This window comes from Ylistrum balloti, unplaced genomic scaffold, assembly GCF_031769215.1.
Source record: "Ylistrum balloti isolate Yb309-2 unplaced genomic scaffold, AGI_CSIRO_Ybal_v1 Utg370964, whole genome shotgun sequence".
In the NCBI taxonomy this organism is placed as follows: domain Eukaryota; kingdom Metazoa; phylum Mollusca; class Bivalvia; order Pectinida; family Pectinidae; genus Ylistrum; species Ylistrum balloti.
In genome coordinates, this window is record NW_026782542.1 from 440,336 (window position 1) to 460,043 (window position 19,708).

A 19,708-nucleotide genomic window follows, 5' to 3' on the forward strand; every position below is an offset into this window, starting at 1 on the left:
GACGAAAACTATCAATGAAAATGTTATTGGGTTTTGTGATTATGCTTTCTAACCTGATGATACAGCCTTGAGGAGAAGCTTTAAGCATTTCTGGGATTAATAACTGTTGTTTCCATATGAGAATAAATTGATTGGGAACAATTTGTCGGTGGCATTACAGATAAGATTTCCTCTTGATGTATCGTTGATGTATTGTCTGTAAACTTGTATTTGAAATATCATCTAGCATAACTTTCTAAATATGGGGGCAAGGACGGTTGTTCTATATTACGTTAGGCACGTTGATTGACGACGTAACGATTTCATTCAGACATGCATGTCATATATATATAAGAAGTACGATGTCCGTTGTTGCATTCTTTGTTGCCCATTTCCAAATTTGGGAGCTTACATAATTGGATCTTGATTTGAATGGCATCTTTGTGAAATAAGATAAATATTGTCTTAAAACGTTGCTTCAGACCTCGATTTTCTGTTGCAGGCGTCATAAGTATGTTTTTTTTATAGCACTCTTGAATACCCCGCGTAAGTTCAAGATGAAGCAAAGTGTGGAAAAAATTGTGTCATGGGCAAATTGGATCAACGGAGGTATTTCATTTTCTTGAAAAACACCTCGTATGATTTCAGTATATGCTCTGAAAACATTTTAGAAGGAAAATAAATGCACACTCATGCTCCGTTTAATCCTGTTTTTATACTAGACGTTCAGAAAAGTGGTATTTTTTAATTCTAGGTTATCAGGGTACTGAGGTCATTGTGACCATAGAAGAAGAAAGAGTTAGTTGGTTTATATGAAATTAAAACAAAGCGAATGACTAACCGCTTTGTCATGATATATCTGGCTTCCAAAGAAATATGCTTTACGTTGTTAGCATTAATGCCTTGAAGATGACTTTGTTTGTGCGCATTGTGGTACAACCGGAAACTGACTCCCTGTGAGACATGACCTGCAAGTATCTTTATGGATGTTTTAGAAGCTTAGAGTGTAATCTATCAAAGTATATTAAACTATTAGGTGTGCCGGACCGAAAGAACGGATATAACCCAGAGATAATATCCTTTTTATATACCAGAAGTATTGATTTTTTAAATTATTTATTTATCCTTACAAGCTCTTCAAACATTTTCTGGCGAAGGAAGTGTAACTTGATGACCTAAGACAATATACTAAGCGAACACTTGTACCTAGAACATACCTACATCATTGTGTCATACCTCTCTTCCATGTAGTGCAACTGAGAGTTCAATGTATTACATGCCTCGCAAGGAGGCCAAGTAGCTTGTAATGTTAGTGTATCATATCAGATCTAAGGACTTAATCCTGAATATTGAGGCCATATTGTGAATCTCTATGTGAGATACCTGTACATACTGATGCAGACAAAAATGGCGAAACGTAAAAACATTAACACACACTGTTGAGAGAAGACCGATTTCCGACAACCTTAACAGTTACCAGTCATGGTACATCGTGTACGGTTTCCTGTTTAGAGCCCATACCTTTCACTGCGCATGCGTTGTGATACAAGCGGAAGCTGTTTTCCTGTGAGACATGACCTATAGTAAGATTTCTGACATATCTACTTAAGGTTCTGATTCCGTAAATTTGAAATGCCTACAGACGCTTGACTTTTAAGGGAAACTTGCACTCTATCATAGTTTAGATTTTTCAATCATGCTGTTCTGACCAATAAAAGTCGTAAGTCCAAGTCGATATGACGTTTGCAAGTGGTCACCGATACATAAGTACATGTATTTACATTTCCATCTAAATTCTCCGTGTTTTTGTTCTATTTTTGCTTTTCATGTTGTTTTCCATGTTATTTCGATGTCACAATCTATAATCACAACAAATATATTTAATGATCAAGATTGTATTGATTGTTGAATAAATGGTCTACAATGGATATTGTTATTATTATTATTGCATTCTTAACGGCCCATTAACACATAAAAGGTCATTAGGGCCACCAACCGGTAAAACACACAGCGATCCAAAAGGAAATAACATTAAACAAACCAAAAGATAAAAGACAAATGCTAAAAAATACGGGTATATCAATACAAAAGATTAAAATGGTACGTCATAGACACTCAAATAGACCAACATATTTCAGGTAATGTAGAATTTTACAAATATCAACAGTTTCAAAAGGGGGTTTTAGGCATGTAATGTTACGATAAAAACATTCTCGAGTAGACAGAAGATCAATGCAGTCCAATGAAAAATGTTTAACATCCTATGCACAGAGGATTATCTTCGCCTCTCAACAGATATGAATGTGTAAGGTATGTATGACCCATCCGAAGACGGACAAGGACAACTTCCTCTCGGGTGGTTGTCTCTCTAGCATGGAAACCATTCATCGATATTAGGTTTTACGGAGTGCGATTTATCATTGGTATATGTATCCATTCCTCCTGCCACTAAGCTGTTAACTATTTTTTAATAAATGGTTTAAAATCGGTAAAATGGAGTTAAAAAAAACAACAGATGGTAGCGATAAAGCTTTCTTTGCGGCACGACCTGCTTTATCATTGCCTAGTATTCCCATGTGCACAGGAAACCTGCAAAGCAATACGAAAGTAAAAGGCAAGTTCGTGATATAGTATTAATGTATTATGAATGAATTTGTTTTTCGATATTTCTATTGTTAAGACTTTGTAGTACAGAAAGAGAGTATGAATAGATTACAGCTCTCATTACTTTGTTCGACTGAATACACTCAAGGGCGTTTCCGCCGAGAATATTTGGGCGTGGTTCGGTAGCCGGCATCCATAGGCTTCATCTTGTGTAACCATGGCCGCGGCAACCTTATCATTATCTTTAGAACCATCAGTATATAAAAGTAGAAATTTTCATATTTTAACTCCAATTTCGCGAAGGATGATCGAAAGGTGTAACTGTCAGTGTCTGATTTAACTATTCCATGAAATGAAACGTCAACTTCAGGTGAGCCAGGGTGTAATTTCCTTAGTTCAAATGACTGAATTTGGTTAATATCAATCTTTGTGCTTTGTAAAAGAGCGGAAATCCGAATACCGAATGGTGGAATGGTGTTTGGTTTGTTTTGAAACAAGGTTTTATTTTTTGGATCAAATGTTAGTGAAAAAGCAGGATTTGAAGGCTTTGACATTAGCTGAATGGTGTATTGCAAAGCCATTTTATTTCGACGACTATATAGTGATGGTTCGTAAGCCTCTACACAGAGACCTGCTGTAGTTGAGAGCGAGCCTTAGACCCTGGTGATGAACAGTGTCTAATAATTTGAGATATGAAGGTCTAGCAGATCCATACACAATGGAACGGTAGTCTAATTTTGATCTAATAAGAGCTCTATAAAATCTTAGCAAAACTTTTCTATCAGCTCCCTAACCGGTGGGGGAAACAACCTTCAGAATATTCGGTGACAGCTTTTAATACATCGTGACACACAATTATCATATGATATTGTTGTCTTCTTGATGTCATCCACAGGAATTAAACGATCATTATTTGAAGCTTAGTGACTACACAGCAAGTGTGCCGTTATGTTAAGCCAATAAAACTTTACTTCATATGACTTTGAAGCGAATTTGCTTAGTCCACTGGACGTTTGGCGTCAGATTGTTTTTGGTCGCAATGCACATTGAGAGTAAACAAGACTCATTGTGAGAATCGCAATGAAAACAAAGGAAATCTGTTATCATCTTGAATTATACATTGACTTGTTCCGTTGTTACAGACGCACAAAATGATACACAAACAACGATTCCTGTTGGTGGGCCGGAAGTAGGAACACTTTGAATAGCGAACATCGATATATCACGTCGCTTATCTTGTTTATAAAAGGAGTCACTAAGATGGGCCGTACATTTTCCGAGTTCGTTATATGTGAAATCAATGATTTCATGTACCAGTTAATGAAAGGTCTTTAGTTGTTAAAATACTTATTCACTGGCGATATACAACATGACATAGTCATGTTTCAGCTGTTGGACGTACAGTTGAAATCACATAAAACTACTGAAAATATTTAATATTTGTCCCTTTACCTTTTTACCACGTTGCGTCACGTAGCTAATGCGCTATTTTGAATATATAACTAATATTTTCCGTATTTCAATGTCATTTTAATAGAAACAGTTATTGTCTCTCTTAATTCAGTGAAACTACATATGATCCATGCACTTCCGTTGGCTGAGCTTCTCGATTATTGCTTGTTGTTGAAATGACAAGATATACATTTTGGGATCAAGGTATGCATGTAAGGACATATTCTAAAGTATTCACACTGACGTAATTAGTAGAACTTCGTGCAAGTCGGGAAAGTAAACAGTATTTCGAACAGTGTGAAAACATTTGTGAAGATCCGAAGATCTCGCCTTAAATAGACTTTCTACGGGTCTAAATAACTTGAGATGAAATATTGTACAACATAACCTTTGATCTGGAACTCTTACTGCCGTTAATTAGCATTAAGTGAAGGCTACATCCCATAGTTTTATCTCCTCCGAGGAAAGCATACAATTATATTACACGATCTTATCTCTCAAGACATATGCGCATCCAGGGTCCTTGATATTTCCGAAAGGACACATCCTATATCCAGTATTCCAGACAGAATTCCAAAAGGGCATGGTACATCTGTCCTATTTCTGAGAGACATTAAATGTAGAAATGACATTAAGGAAATGCTATGATGAAACTATAGTGTTTAATGCTTTTTGTTTCCAATTTTGGTGTTTTGGAGGCCTTTACCATTATAAAGGAACTTTTAATACTGGATTTCAGAGAGGCAAATTATGGGTGAAGTGTACATATATATAGATCTTTTTTGTACGTATTCTAGGCAAAAAACATTTGAAATAAGAAAAGTTCGTCTTTCGCAAAAACAAAATAATTCCTACGTGGTTGACCAAATATGACCTCCCTCTCTCAATTTAGATATTCTTTTTATTTCATCTTCTACGTGTCTTCGCCGTGGTGAGCGCACATCTGCATCTAGCCACACAATGATACTCACGATCATACAAATATTCCCCTTATAATAGCGCCATGATACATTCATTAGTAATCTCGAGAACACAGCCACCATACATAAATGTATTTGATTTCCCTGGATTCCAATACCGTCGTCACAATCACGTGTTTTTGCGCCGTTAACATTTATTTTAATATCGGCCCTAAACACACTGACTAACACAGCTAAACACGAGTTCTAGCACGAATTTAAACATATATGTATAATGATGAGTCATTTGTAAATAAAGAAGAACGTTTTTCTTTGAATTTTTCACTGGTTTGTCAATTATCAAATAAACCTTGTATAGATGTACACTAAAAATAATTGTATCAGGGTCAATTTGATGAAAATAGATAGCAGAGTACGATAATACCAAAACACGGTGTATTGTATAATCACGGGTAAAACAAGAATGAGTAGACCGGGGTTGTGTGACGCCTTCTGAGTAGTCTTGATTCATCTTCATTCCGTTACATGTAGTTTTCCCGGGTTTCCGTCTCTTATTGAAGTCGTCACTTTATAGAAGAAACAGAGATGACCTTCAGTGTTAAACCGGTTATTTGGAAAGTAGGTTATGTAAAAAAACCAAAAAAGTAGGAGAAGGCAGGAAATAGGGATGTATCCCTATGGCGTCCTGAAGATTCTCCGGTGTCATTTGATTGAAGTTTATGGAGATAGGAGATGTCTCCAGAGTACCAACTACCAATTTAGATACAAGGTATATATTTTTTCCTGGTTGTTATTCTCAGTTCTTCGTTGAATGAAAAGAGGAAGGCTGTGACGATTATATATCCATTTAATTCCAGCTTTTTATACGCGACAGATTGCTAACAGATTGTACAAGGTATTGATTAAAATGAGAAGATGGCGTCATATATCGAGCGAATGTCACGTGACGTATCGTGTACTGTTAAAATAATTTTTTTCAAATGCTCAATATTTTGCGGTTTCGCCAAAACCTTTAGATAAAAAATAATGAAAACGGCCTTTTATTTTATTTTCGAGTGGTCTTTATTTTGCGGTTTTATTCTATCCTCGACGATAACAAAAATTTAATCCATCAGAAAATCAGATCACGTGACATGAGATGTATAGGGTTATAGTTGTAAAAGGGTCGGCTCAAATCATTTCAATTCATTGTGTCTCCCTTGTTGATTAATACATGAGGTTCATGTACCAGTTTACAAATGCAAATGATAAAATAGAATGTTAAAGATAAACGCAGAGTTACCATTACATATACGTGAATACAGGATAACATGTATCTGGGTGAAATGATGTTAAAAGCATCTATGCACTGTTTTATCAATGACTTGTTAAAGAAGAATTATTACAGACAGCATACACGTTGAAAAAAGGAATTTGTATGTTGTGATTATCTAAATTTCGTAAGTGATAATTCGAAAAATCTCAAACTCTAGAAGGCAACAGAGAAGATATTCCATAGCATTTTCGACTTGAATATTTCAAAACATGGTTAATTTTCTGTTTCTGTTTCGTCTTTGTTCCAGATATTGCCAAACAGTTCATCATGAATACAACTTTTCTAGCAAAGATTGGTAGTCCAGTCATAATGCATGTTACCTCATACTAAACATGTTCTGGAATTTGTACATTTACAATTTCACATTTATCTGAGCATCTGCATACATATTGCAGTAAGGGGTGTATATAAACCCTCGTTTTGTGCATATATCAGTTAAGGTAGATTTAATATATATACTAAATGTTGATATCAATACTACAGTTTTATTCATATATGTTGAAAGGCGAAGATAATCCTCAAGGCATAAGATGTAATGAGTCATTCACCATTAAACATTTTTTATTGGACTGCATTGACCTTCTGTCTACTCGGAAATTTTATTATCATAACGTTCCATGTCTAAAGACCCTTTTTGAAACTGTTGAGATTTGTAAAATTCCAGGTTATCCGATGTTGGTCTAAATAATAGACTACGACGTACTATTTTAATCTTTCGTGGTAATATAACCATTTAAGATTTTAGCATTTGTCTTTTGCCTTTTAGTTTGTTTGATATCTTTTCCTTTTTGAATCGCAGTGTGTTTTACTGGTTGATGATCTTAGTGACATTTTATGTGTCGACGGGCCGTTAAGAATGTAATGATAATAATCATAGTTTTTATCATTGATGTTATAAACACCAAGATGTCTGTGACGATCTACAATAGTTTCAATAGTGGTGTCACATTGTGACTCAGGATTAGTATGAAAATCAATGTTAGAAGCAATGCTTTAGTTTATTGGGGGTTTAAAATTTACAAGCCACTATTTAAACCATATATTCAGCTCTGTGTACAATCCGTCAGTATTAAAGATGTTTTTGGATAAATGACCAACAGTGGTATCATCGGCCAACTCTCATTTTCGAAAAGCATTTGAAATATCTTCTGTGGAAGTTAAGAGAAAAAAGATTTCCCAAGGGTAGAAACCTGGTAACACAAGATTTCACGTTTGCTTTAAACGATTGTATGGTATTTAGAACGAGCTACTTTCTATAAAGTGAATAGCTTTTCAGTAATTATAGAAATTTGCCTAGAATATCATATCTATCAAGATTTAATAATAAGTCTATGTGCAAAACAGGATCATATGCTTTAGAAAAAAGTCACACAAAATCAATACTGAAAGTTTCATGTTCTTTAAAAGTCATCAGTAAACTGTGAAATAATTCGATAAACTATACAGTTGTGGAATGGTTGGGTAAAACTCCTGACTATAGTTAGTTCAGGCGATCATTATTTACAAGATGATTGTAAATAAATTAAATGACTTCCTCAAGAAGTTTTCATACATAGCTGAGTAAAGATTAAGGTCTATATGTTTTTCAGCTGACTCAGTTTCACCCTTTTTGAAAAAGTGTCGCAACAAGCACAAGTTACCACATACTTGGAAATTGGCATCAGTCATATTCTTCCTTGCACAAATTACTCAGAAGTTCATTCCTCGCATTACATTCAACATTCAACATTTTATGTGTTTGCATCACATAAATATCGTAGAACACATCAGAAAAACAATGTTGGCATCAGGTAGACAGTCATCAGTTTTTGTTTCAGAACTTGGTGATGGTAGATTTGAATCATAAAGATCTGAAATAGACGAATATCCATAGACAGGTTATCAAATAACAATCACATAACACATGAATACAAAAATGTATCTGAACTAAATGACCTTAAGATTATTTGAATTTCTTTCAATAAAGGGGTGCATATCGACAAGAGAGTTGCGTCTTCCATACACTGTTTCCTATATTAGTTTCGGTTTTAAGGCTGAGATATATCTTTAGAAAATATCAGAATTTTTTTCTTTTTGTAAATAGTTTATATCAAACATCCTTTTGATTTGACTCATTCTTTACAGTTTGCCAATTTGCAGAAATAATATCAGAACGTTGACCAAAATATCTGTCTGTTCATTAAAATATTGCTTTTGAAGGTTTTTCCCATTGTGCTTAGGCAGCGACAGTAACACGAAGACCGCAGTGGTTACTTTTTCTAGCAATTTCTGGACAAACAGTATCACTTAAATGATCAATTAACTAATTGGACAACACATTTGTCAAATCATCATGACGCATGATGTCACAAAAGTCAATATCATTAATTTTTAGCAGATGTATATTGATATCGCCTATTGGTATTAAATTAGGAGTAGATTTCAAAAGTTTCGAAGCTTTTTGAACTACTAATATACATATTTCGGAACATTTTCTTCAATTTGGTCATGTCAGTGGAATAGACACTCCTATAGAAGATTAGAGTGTGACGTTTCAATGACTACACGGTCTCCTTCATCACACAAATGACCAGAAATGTCTCGAAAGACAGGTGATTAAAAACTTTCAGTACACATTCAGTGACCTACAGTAAAGTCACACAATAAATCAGACTGCATAATACAGCAGATTCGTCATTGTAGGACTCATCAGCGGTATTAGGAGCCTAAAATGTGAAGCCGATGAGGCGACGGACAAAAATCCAAACTGACAGAAAGAAATGTCAAATCTAGATGGGGACATGCATTAGTCCGATCATTCGATGAATTTCGTATATAATTTCTGAAGAATGCCAATTATATCCTTAAATTCTAAACCGTGCAACAATTCAAGGAAAGTGTTCTAACACATGTTGATTCTTCGTATCGTTTATATTTTGTAATCTATTACATAATTATCAGAATTTAGGGTTCAGTGTTAAAACACACACCCGTGTTAGCATTTCCTTATGCAATTAAAAAGTATTAGGTCCGCAGCACGCCCTGAACGGCAATTCAGTATTCAATACTGGCAATGAATGTCAGATATTTCTGACAAAACTATAGGTCAATCTTTGTAGACAAATGTAATAACTGGCCACATTTACCTCCGATTGGGAGGAAACATTTACCTGACCTCTCTGTCAGACTTAAAATCGAAATGCTGAGTGTCAGTGATGGAATCAGGGAAAAACCAGAGTCTGGGGATATGATAAATCGGTGTTAAAGTCTCCGATTCCTTTAGGAATTTCAATAAACGTGTTGTTGTGTCTGTTAGCGAATCGTATATGCCCCGTGTGGAATTTCAGACAAAAACAGATTACACACGATATTAGTGTACATTAGTTATATCTTGCAAACGGATAGGAAAGGATTTTTTCTTTCTGTTTTTTTTTTTTTTTTTTTTGCTTTTATTCATGAAAAAATCTAGTGATGTTTATTCGCAGGGACAATTTTGAACAACGGCTTAAAATGGCTTCCATTTGATTTTTTTGTCTGCGTGGTATTTCACTTTTCAGTTAATCCGTTAATTGCTTTTCTAGTTCTCTATCACGGGTGGAGAAGTTTTGAGCATGTCTCTACACACTGCAGTGAATAATTGATGGTCATGTACTTTTACATCACTAGAAGGTACGAGGCACCTGTTATTATGCAATTGTGTCATACGTACCTAGTTCTGAATAAATTAGGACAATTGATTTTTTTTCTAATTAGTTAAATGGCTAAATGAAAAAGATATACATGATTTGTTTGAATTTCCGGGCATGAATAAAAACTGACAACCGTTGTATATCTGAATATTGTGGATCATTTGAATATTGCGCCGGAATTCTACCTATCATGCAGCAGTAGTTTTACAGATTTCACGTGCTCTTGAACAAATGTGTCCTTGACCTGTCAGCCTTAAAAATACATAAATCTTTGATAATCTGGTACAATGAAATCAATAGTTCTCTTTCCCCTTATTTGTGTATTTGGAAAACAAAATCACTTCACGTTTCAATATTGACATTTGCTGAACATATGTTTACGATAGATCTGTTTTCGGTATACCGACATGTGAGCTATGGAAACGGAAAGATGATAGAAAAAATTGTGAGCATATATAGTACATCTGTTTACTGCTTCTTTCCCTCTAAATTTGTGAATAATGACGCTAGAATTAAGCGTGTCTGTCGATAGGTCGGTCGAAAAGGCCAGAACCGTCTGAATTAATTGTAGTCCTTTGGGAATCAGAAGAATGAATTATGAACACCATCATATATCATTGTCACAGAGCCTGTACCGTGCCTGTCGAGATTTACACTGTAACAATGCACGCTCGTTACACACCAGACCACGTGCCACTAACGTCTGCGTCAAATTCTCGCCGAATACGACTAATTAACGGCGATTACACAGAACACAGAAATATGACTACCATATAAATAAATTCTCTGAAAAAAAATCGTCTGCCGCAGTTGTGGAAGGTTTTGTATATCATAGCAGCAAAAAGCGTAAGTCAACCAAGCACAGAAATGATTTAGAAATTGTTACTGCGCTGAAAAGACACATTAAACCTATTCTGAATATTTCATTTACGTGCATCAAGTCACCATTTCTATAGGTTATATATCATCATTCAATTAAAAAGTAAAGCGAATGGTTTACAAAATATTACAATTTGTATTTAACACCAATTCATGTAGGTGTAAGAACAGTAACATTTAAACCTCAGGTATCACGTGATCTCGTTTCGACCGCAGAATTATTCCGTGTACATTTGTTTTCTACGTTCAATTAAGTTATTTCAGATATTACTACACCATTTCAGACAAAATAACGTATTATATTTTTTAAATTTGGTGTGCAAATAGTGCTATTCCTTAATCGACTTCGTCATTTCTTATCTTCTAACATCTATTCCATTGACTTGTACTCTTGTTTTCATTCATAACACCATATTCCAATACACATATTCTAGCTTCCAATTTTAATGCACATCGGGAGGAACAAACGTAATTGCCATATCTAGTGTGGCGCAAATCTCCATCGAAAATACTATTATTAATCCTGCATACTTATATACGTAGCAACTAAACCAATGTCTTAGAACAGTAGTATGGGAAAGTAGGCTCTTTTATTCTTTAAAAAAAAAGACGATTTCAAATAGCAGACTTTATGGATACGAAACACGATTTTACAGCGAGAAACGGATGGGGGTGTATATGCCAACTCCGACAAACGGCTGTGTCTGATTGAGATTAACGTCTAGATCAATCCTGCTCTCGTACTTCCGGCGTCCTCTCATACTTTATTGCGACAACTTGCACGTTTGATTCTATAAATCTCCGAAACGTTTGTAATCCACAGAAGGATTGCGATGCGTTTCTAAGACTAGATTGCAAGGTTATGTATTATTGAGAGAGAAACCAGGATTCGAAAACCGGAAGATAACGGATTTTTGTTGGATTTCAATGTTCGATACCAGAAATGTAAAAATTTACTAACTTATTAATTTTATAGCACTAGGTACCGACAGCCAGCGAATTCGTCGAAGACACACATGGGAGCAAAGTGTGCTGTGTGTTGCACACTTTACTGTAGAATCATCCATTGTTATGGGAGTTATTTTTGTTTTATTCATGGCTATGTTTAATCCTCTTAAATTGACAACCAACATGCATTCCCTTCCCCCTCTCACTGTGTGTGATTTCTCAGGAATGTCCATATCAGTTAACTAAAAGGGGACATTTTAGATATTGCTGTTACGACAAAATTATTCACCACCACATATACGTTTATGCATCCACCATTTCTCATCTAATTAAGTAACAAGGAATGCATAAAGCGAATCCTATGGTGAAAATTATATCATACTTAACCGATGATTTTTAATTTTCGTTGGAGCAATATTTAATGTTGCATTAAATGATTTATACATTACCTATATGTTAGTTGTAAGCTATCTAAGAGGGTTATAATCAATTAACCGTTTTCTGTCAAAGTGTTCCACCATTTCTAATAATGGTAATTTCAGTAATTGATGCGGCAATGTTAGTTCTATAGAACAAAAACACACTCTTATACTGTATTTAAGTGATGTCATCAATCTTTGTCCTGTATCCCACCAGGGTGACGCCGCTAGTGTCTGTGGTGTCTGTCATAAAACAACGATCACCTTGTCAACCTTGCCAAATGACATCGCTAGTATTCTTGGCGTATGAAGTTTCTGGAAAGTAGTTCTATAACTGTCGCGGATTCACACTGAGTGAGGCGTATGAAATATAGCACCGCACATCAGGGGTAACCTTTGAGTGGAAGCAATGCCTATTTATTCTACTTTGGGGTCCATTAAGGTAATACCTTATCATTAGGGACGTTATAGTGTGTTTAATAGGGCGACATGTTTATCCCGAGTAGATAGTTTTACATATGTCAGAGATCAGGTTTGGTAAGCAAATAACAATAACGGTATAATTCTCCTATTCAAACCCCTTAATTAAAAATCATGAGTTAAGAAATGTTATACCTACCTTTGTAGTATTTACGGATACACATCGTAGAAAATGAAGAGCGGCCACTAGAACTCTGTTTAGGACCTAATGATGAGGACAATACAGGCTCGGGATGTTAATTTTTCGTAATAATGATAAGATGTTCAACATATTTATATACTGACATATAACAAAATGATGTTAAGGGCATGTGTACCGGATACGTTACATGTAAACAACAAAATTCCTGTCCCATTACTCTTTAAAAAAGTTGACGATCTTCACAGCAAATTGTTCGAGTCACCAATTTATACTTCCAGGTTCAATTTGTACTTCCGGCTTCAATTAATACTTCCAGGTTCAGTCTCTATAAATGAAATAATTGAAAATGATATGCGTTTGAGAAAAATATTCCTTTTAGAACGTGATATTTGCCTGATTTGATGTATATTTGTTGTTGAGATGACATTTTAAATTATTTTGCAAACTAATCGATTTGCACATTTAATTTGTGTTGTAGGGCCTCATGCGAAAAGTCCAATTTGGAAATAAATTCTTCTTGCCCCGGACATGTGTAGTTGGCTATGGTCACACAAGTTGCTGCTTATCTCAAGAAAATGGACAGCATGACTGGCTTAACCTTCATCAAAATTGGCCAAGATTAAAAAATGTATATCAATGTTTTGATTTGTTTTCTCCCTTTTTTGGTTCAATGATTTGAATTAAAACAAGATAAAGTGCAGTTAATTGCGATCAATGTCAACGTGCATACATCTGTACACCGTTCCTTTTGTAGGTAAGTGTGAGGAACGAAAACTCTTTGTAGATCAAGATCCAAGTACACGATTATCTACCTTGTCGTTATCATCAGCTCTGTTACAGAGAGCCAGTCAGATTCGTGCCGTGGTGCGCCATGGGACCAGTATCAGAACACAAGCCACGCTTCTATAGAAGAAAACGCTACTATCGTTTACACGGCGCGAGATTAAAGCGCCGCTACCATGAATAATTAAGATGAAAGCGAGATTTATCTTCGTAAACCAGTAAGAAAATTCGTTTGAATTATACGGATAAATCTGTTTCTGGTTTTATTAACTCCCTGTCAATAATTGTCCGGTGTTGTTTAGGCGCTACAAACCTGACAAACCATCACGTGATGCGTGGAAATAGATGTCCAACCTGCCGATTTTACATTTGTAAAATGCGAGCGGTTCTAGACATTGGTCCCAGAGGTTAAGCTGCCATTGGAGAGCTCTACTCGTCTACTCTTGTAATGTAATGTTACACGTTTGCTTTACCGGCTGTCTGTAGAAAACATGGGTCCATTAATTATGTAGATGAATTAATTTTCTTCTATTATTAGCTAATAATCATCCATTTATTTCTAACCTAAGACCAATGTAACTCAAGATGAAATATTTCAATCTTAATCGTCGAAGCTTAATGGTTGCATTATCTTACGCAATTAATGATGTTTTTGTACTAAACGGATGTGTTCACCTGAAAATTACAGCTGACAGAAGACTGAAATTGAAAATTATCCAAGAATGAGATTTCGATATTCCGATATCTTAAGATTAGTTAAATTGTGTTTGTTAATAAGAACCTTTTGAGTTGGTTCAAATATCTTATTTTGGACATGCTTGCTTTGTCATATCGTTTATGTCATCGATAAAATTCTACAATGAAAACAAAAATAAACTAGCTAGATATTAAATGTGAAGGAAATGAATGCTGATTTGTCCTTTGTTTGGAAAAAAATCTCAATACAAATGCCTATTGAATGTTTGTGCCAGAGAACAAACTAAATTGGACGTTTGTAGGATAATCTTTTTTTTCCTTCCCTGAAAGCTCCATTCATCATCTGAAGAAACATAGAAGGGAGATCATTATGTTAGATACACACGGTTGATCATAATAATTCAGTGGATGTTGTAACATGCTGTCACAACCAACATGTAATACTGCAGCGAAACTATCAGAAATCATATATCGGTCTACGAGGGGGAAAAAATCGTCAGTCGCTTTCATTTCAGTGCATGTTCTTCACATCATCCCTACCGCCGCTGAAGGTGTCAAACCAAGGTCTTAACCGATCGCATCTGACGATTGTAGGGAATGTCACTTGTTCAACAACAGGTCACAAGTCCCACACGTCAAAAACAACTTAACCGATCATTATCATGTTGCTCATGTCGGCTTTAGGAAAATAGGCTTGAGCGGAATGGCAAAAAGCCCGGATGGTGTAGAGGTCTTCTATACGCTTGATTTTCATTGGGATCACAGGATAAAGCTTCATACCCTATAATAAATTTCAATTTGGTAATGGGAGGGTATGGGACGGGTCTGACGGGCTACATATTCTCTAGTCGCTGAAATAACTTTGTATTACATCTCGTGCAGGAAACCTCGACATTTTATGCGAATATAATAAGAATGATTTCCCAAGAAAGTAAAACCGATTTTACCATGGATGGTATTATAACGATCAAGTTTAGCTCACAATATTGATCTCAACAGAGCAAAATGTAATCAATACCGATCTTATGGGGAACCTTTCTCCACAGCTTTCTGTCCTACACAAATGAAGGACCTAGTTAGAATTTAATTTCACGATATCGCCTCTGTATATCAGGCTAAATAGGGCAGGTAAAAACGGGCCGTTCCGAGTCGGAAAAAGTAGACGCGAAAAGTAAGCTCACCTTATCACATTATATCATCAGCATCTTAACCTGGTTAAACTTTAGTGATCATTGGTCATGGGTAAAGTTGAAATGTACAGGTCTGTTTTACATCGAAATGAAGCCAAGCTCAATTAGGTTATTCTAATTTCATCCCTTCATGCTCCATTTTTTCCTTTTTATCAAAAATTGTAAAGATTTCGTGGCATTCTAACTTGTAACGTCACTTTATTTCTGTGTGAAATAATATTATAGAGACAACTACCGAGATGAAGTTGCTTGCCCGTCTTCGGATGGGCCATACATAACTTACACATGCATATATATTGAAAGGCGAAGAAAAGGATAAGCATAGAAAGTGATGAGCAATTCATCGTTAAACATCTTTTGTCGGACTGCTTTGACCTTCTGTCTAGTTGAGAATTCTTTTTATCGTAACCTTACAAGTCTAACTCTTCATGAAACTGTTGAGATTAATAAAGTTCTAGGTTATCTGAAAAATGTTGGTCTATATAACAGACAATGGCTTACAATCTTTTGTGGGTAAGATTTTTAGAATTTGTCTTTTACCGTTTAGTTTGTTTGATGTTGTTTCCTTTCTGAATCGCTGTGTTTTACCGGATGATAGCCCTAATGACCTATTATGTGTTGTCAGGCCGTTCAGACTGTAATGATGATAAATGATAATAATACTGAAATACAGTTTTTACTGGCCAACTCTAGAAATAAAACCGTCATTGTTATCGATATCTCACAGGATGGCCTTAAACTGCCGAACAGAAATCTCGGAAATACATTCTATACAGAAAGAATAACCTATTAAATGCCTCACGCCAAAATACTATCTTCTTGTTTTAAGGTTTTGGTAAAACAGCGAGAAGTAAAAGAAAAGATAAAAAAATCACAGTTTAAAAATGATATACGCAATGAATAATAGACGAAATGATTTGCATCACGTCCTGATATATATTTTACATTACATCACCACAATCGTACTGGGAAAACTAGAATCCCCTCCTACAGAGTCAACCCTAACAGACTGGAGTGTACATCAGTCCAATGAGGAAGCTTGTTTAACATCACATCACAACAGTCGTACTGGGGAAACTAGAATCCCTTCTACAGCATGAACCCTCACAGACTGAATTCGTACATCAGACCAATAAGGAAGCTTGTTTAACATCAAATCACCACAGTCGTACTTGGAAAACTAGAATCCCTTCTACAGGGTGAACACTCACAGACTGAAATCGTACATCAGACCAATAAGGAAGCTTGTTTAACATCACATCACAACAATCGTACTGGGAAATCTAGAATTCCCTCCTACAGCGTTAACTCTCACAGACTGGAGTACATCAGACCAATAAGGAAGCTTGTTCAACATCACATCACAAATATCACTTCGTACTGGAAAAAACTAGAACCCTCCATCCCCTACAGCGTTAACCCTCCTAGACTGAAGTCATAGACCAACCCAATAACGAAGCAATTTTAAAGGCTAAAGATTTTATATTGTCATTCAGGTTCCAAAACCTTGTCTGGAAGGGACCAAAAGAAAGAAATATTGAATTCAAGTGAACATAAAAATAGGAAACACTAACGCATGATTGCATTAGTATTACGTGACTTTCCATCACTAATCACTTCTTGCACGGCAACCTCGTGAGTTTATCATGTACGTGATTGAAACAGAGATGGATAATGCTGAATCACCATGCCTGAATTAGTTCGTCACAGATAATTTCAATTCAGAGAACAATTATTGTGTTGATAATCCTGAAAAGTTATTATAACTTCACAACAATTAAAAACGATTCCATCACTTTTCCACGGCAATTGAGGCTGTAAAGACGATCTATTTGTAGTGTTGTTTTAGATGGTATAATTGGCCACGAGCCAATAAAAAGTCTGATTAAGCACGCAGAAAATTGCTGTCACTATCTTAAGTCACCATCACAGCGTAAGTTTGAAGGACGAATTATGTCAACGTTTGTTTTGGCATAAATCCTATTTAATTAGTGCTAGCGTGGATATAGGAATTTAAAGTTATAATTAATTTTTACGCTCGTTCATTGCAAGTTGAACAGAAAGCATTTCGCTGTAAGTGTGTTAGGAAGATTGAACGAAAGAACACACAAATTAATAATTCCATTTGATCTGAATAGGATAAAGTAGAGCCAAACTCTACAAAGTTAAACTACGTCATACAGCTGTTCCGTCCTTAAGAACTCGTCCTTTCGTAATTGTCATACATCTGATAATTTTGGAAGAACGTCAAGTACATGTGTAAATTGTGGACAACACCATTTTAAATGAATGAAAATACAGGTTAGGGCTAAAGCCATGGACTAATAGTCCACCAGTCGACAACCTGTAATGGCGATAATTACACAAAAGACGCACGAATATATAACACCATTTGACAAACATTTGGATAGGATACAGTAGAGCCAAACTATGAATTAAACATAATCCTACAGCTGTTTTGTCTAAGTATTGTTAATGATGCTCATAACCTGTGCTACACGGAGGACGAAATCATAAAAATGATCGAGTTTTTGTTGTTGAGTTTGGTGGTAAGATCTTCCATCAAACTATTGACATACCTATTGAACTAACTGCGCCCCTCTGTTGGGCGACTTTTGATTTTCATATGAGGCTTAATTTATTTGAAGAACTTCTCAAAATCGGTTACAAAGACCTAGTAAAGTCGTTTTATTTCACCTTCAGATATATTGATGACGTCTTGTCTTTAGATAACTAGAAATTTATTGACTATGGCCATCGTATATATCCACAAGAATTAAAGATACACGAGACTCTTCTACATCAGCTTCTTATCTCAGATCTTTTCCTACAACGGAATTAAACTGGACAGCTTCCCTTTAAGTTTTATGATAAACGCGATGATTTCAATTTCGCTATTGTGAATTTTACCTTTATGGATAGCAATAGCCCTGCATCTCCAATCTATTGATATCTAATATTGAAACATCACGGTCTATATTCAAGGGCCTGTTCCCATTATCACGATTTCCGTGCAAGAAATCGTCAACCGACAGACAAACGCGTAACACAAAAGCTTAAAAAATGCAGGTTGATGAAAATTATGGGGAAGTTTAGCGGTTGCCATCGTGATCTCATTGAAAAATATTCTATTTCTTTGCGCGACATGAAATTATTCAAGACTATTTGATGCTCTCGAGTTTGCATGTTGGTTCCGTTGTTGTATACATTGTTTTAATTTGAGAAGGTTTACATGGCAGGCGTCATCGGTGAAGCAGAATACGTTTACGCTTACAGAACACAAGGTCTTATTCTCTTTGTCCTTTTTCAGAAGTCTTCGAGTAATTTTTTTTTCATGTTTTGCCCAAGTTGTATGGAATTTTAGATTTGAATATGTTACCATATTGGTGTTTACTTGATGTTTTTTTTTTCAAACCAAGCATGTATATATTCCGAACGAAGAAAACAACAACACATGTCTTAAGAACACTTTCGAATTTCGTTTATTATGGATTTATGTTGTAGATATATGCGATATTGAAATTCTACCTGATTGGCTTTAAACCAGGGTTTGATAGACAATTGCTGTTGGCCAACTTACAATGACAGTGAGATAGATGGTAAGGTCTGCATTTGAATGTTTTTTAAATGCGTAACGTCGTTCGACCAAAGAGCTGTTTTTTCACAACTACACTGACCAAGTTATCATTGACATTTCACCTCTTACCACCTCCTCACTTTTACAATTTAAAACAAAATCACGTCGTCTGAGGAAGGAAACCGAGATTAATGTGCCACTTAACTCTGTGGAAAGTAAGTTGATTCCACGTGGAAAAATCTGACGTCAATCACTAACCTGTTTTCCCTTCACACGTTATATAAACTCAACTGTATATTAAAGAGGACGATCCCATTTCTAATTACAGAGAGGAGGTTAAGTAAGAGAAAATTGCCTATTTTGACAGTATAATAACTCGTCACATACTAAGGCATGATTTGATTTATCAAAACTCCATTTCGCCGGTGGAATTGTACAAATCAAATTTATAAATTATTAGCAGGCCTAATAAAGGTGATGATGACTATGCAGTTAAATTCTATAAGAATAGATCATGGTCGTTTAAAAACCACAAGCTGGCCCTGAATCAATTGATCTTTGGTAATATCATTGCGCGCTGTAAACAGCCTGCGATAGCTAAGTGCACACCATCACTGCGGTTCCAAGATGTAAGCCTATTCTTACTCATAAATTCT

General features: G+C 35.5%; 1 protein-coding gene across 1 annotated transcript in view; it reads left to right on the top strand.

Moving 5' to 3' along the window:
- The first annotated feature begins 536 nt into the window (after positions 1 to 536).
- LOC132559785 (transcription elongation factor SPT5-like) overlaps positions 537 to 19,708 on the top strand; it is a 55,243-nt gene continuing 36,071 nt past the window's right edge. Inside the window, exon 1 of the mRNA XM_060224412.1 lies at positions 537 to 588. Coding sequence (XP_060080395.1) covers positions 537 to 588 — 52 coding nt within the window. The remainder of the gene's footprint in view (positions 589 to 19,708) is intronic.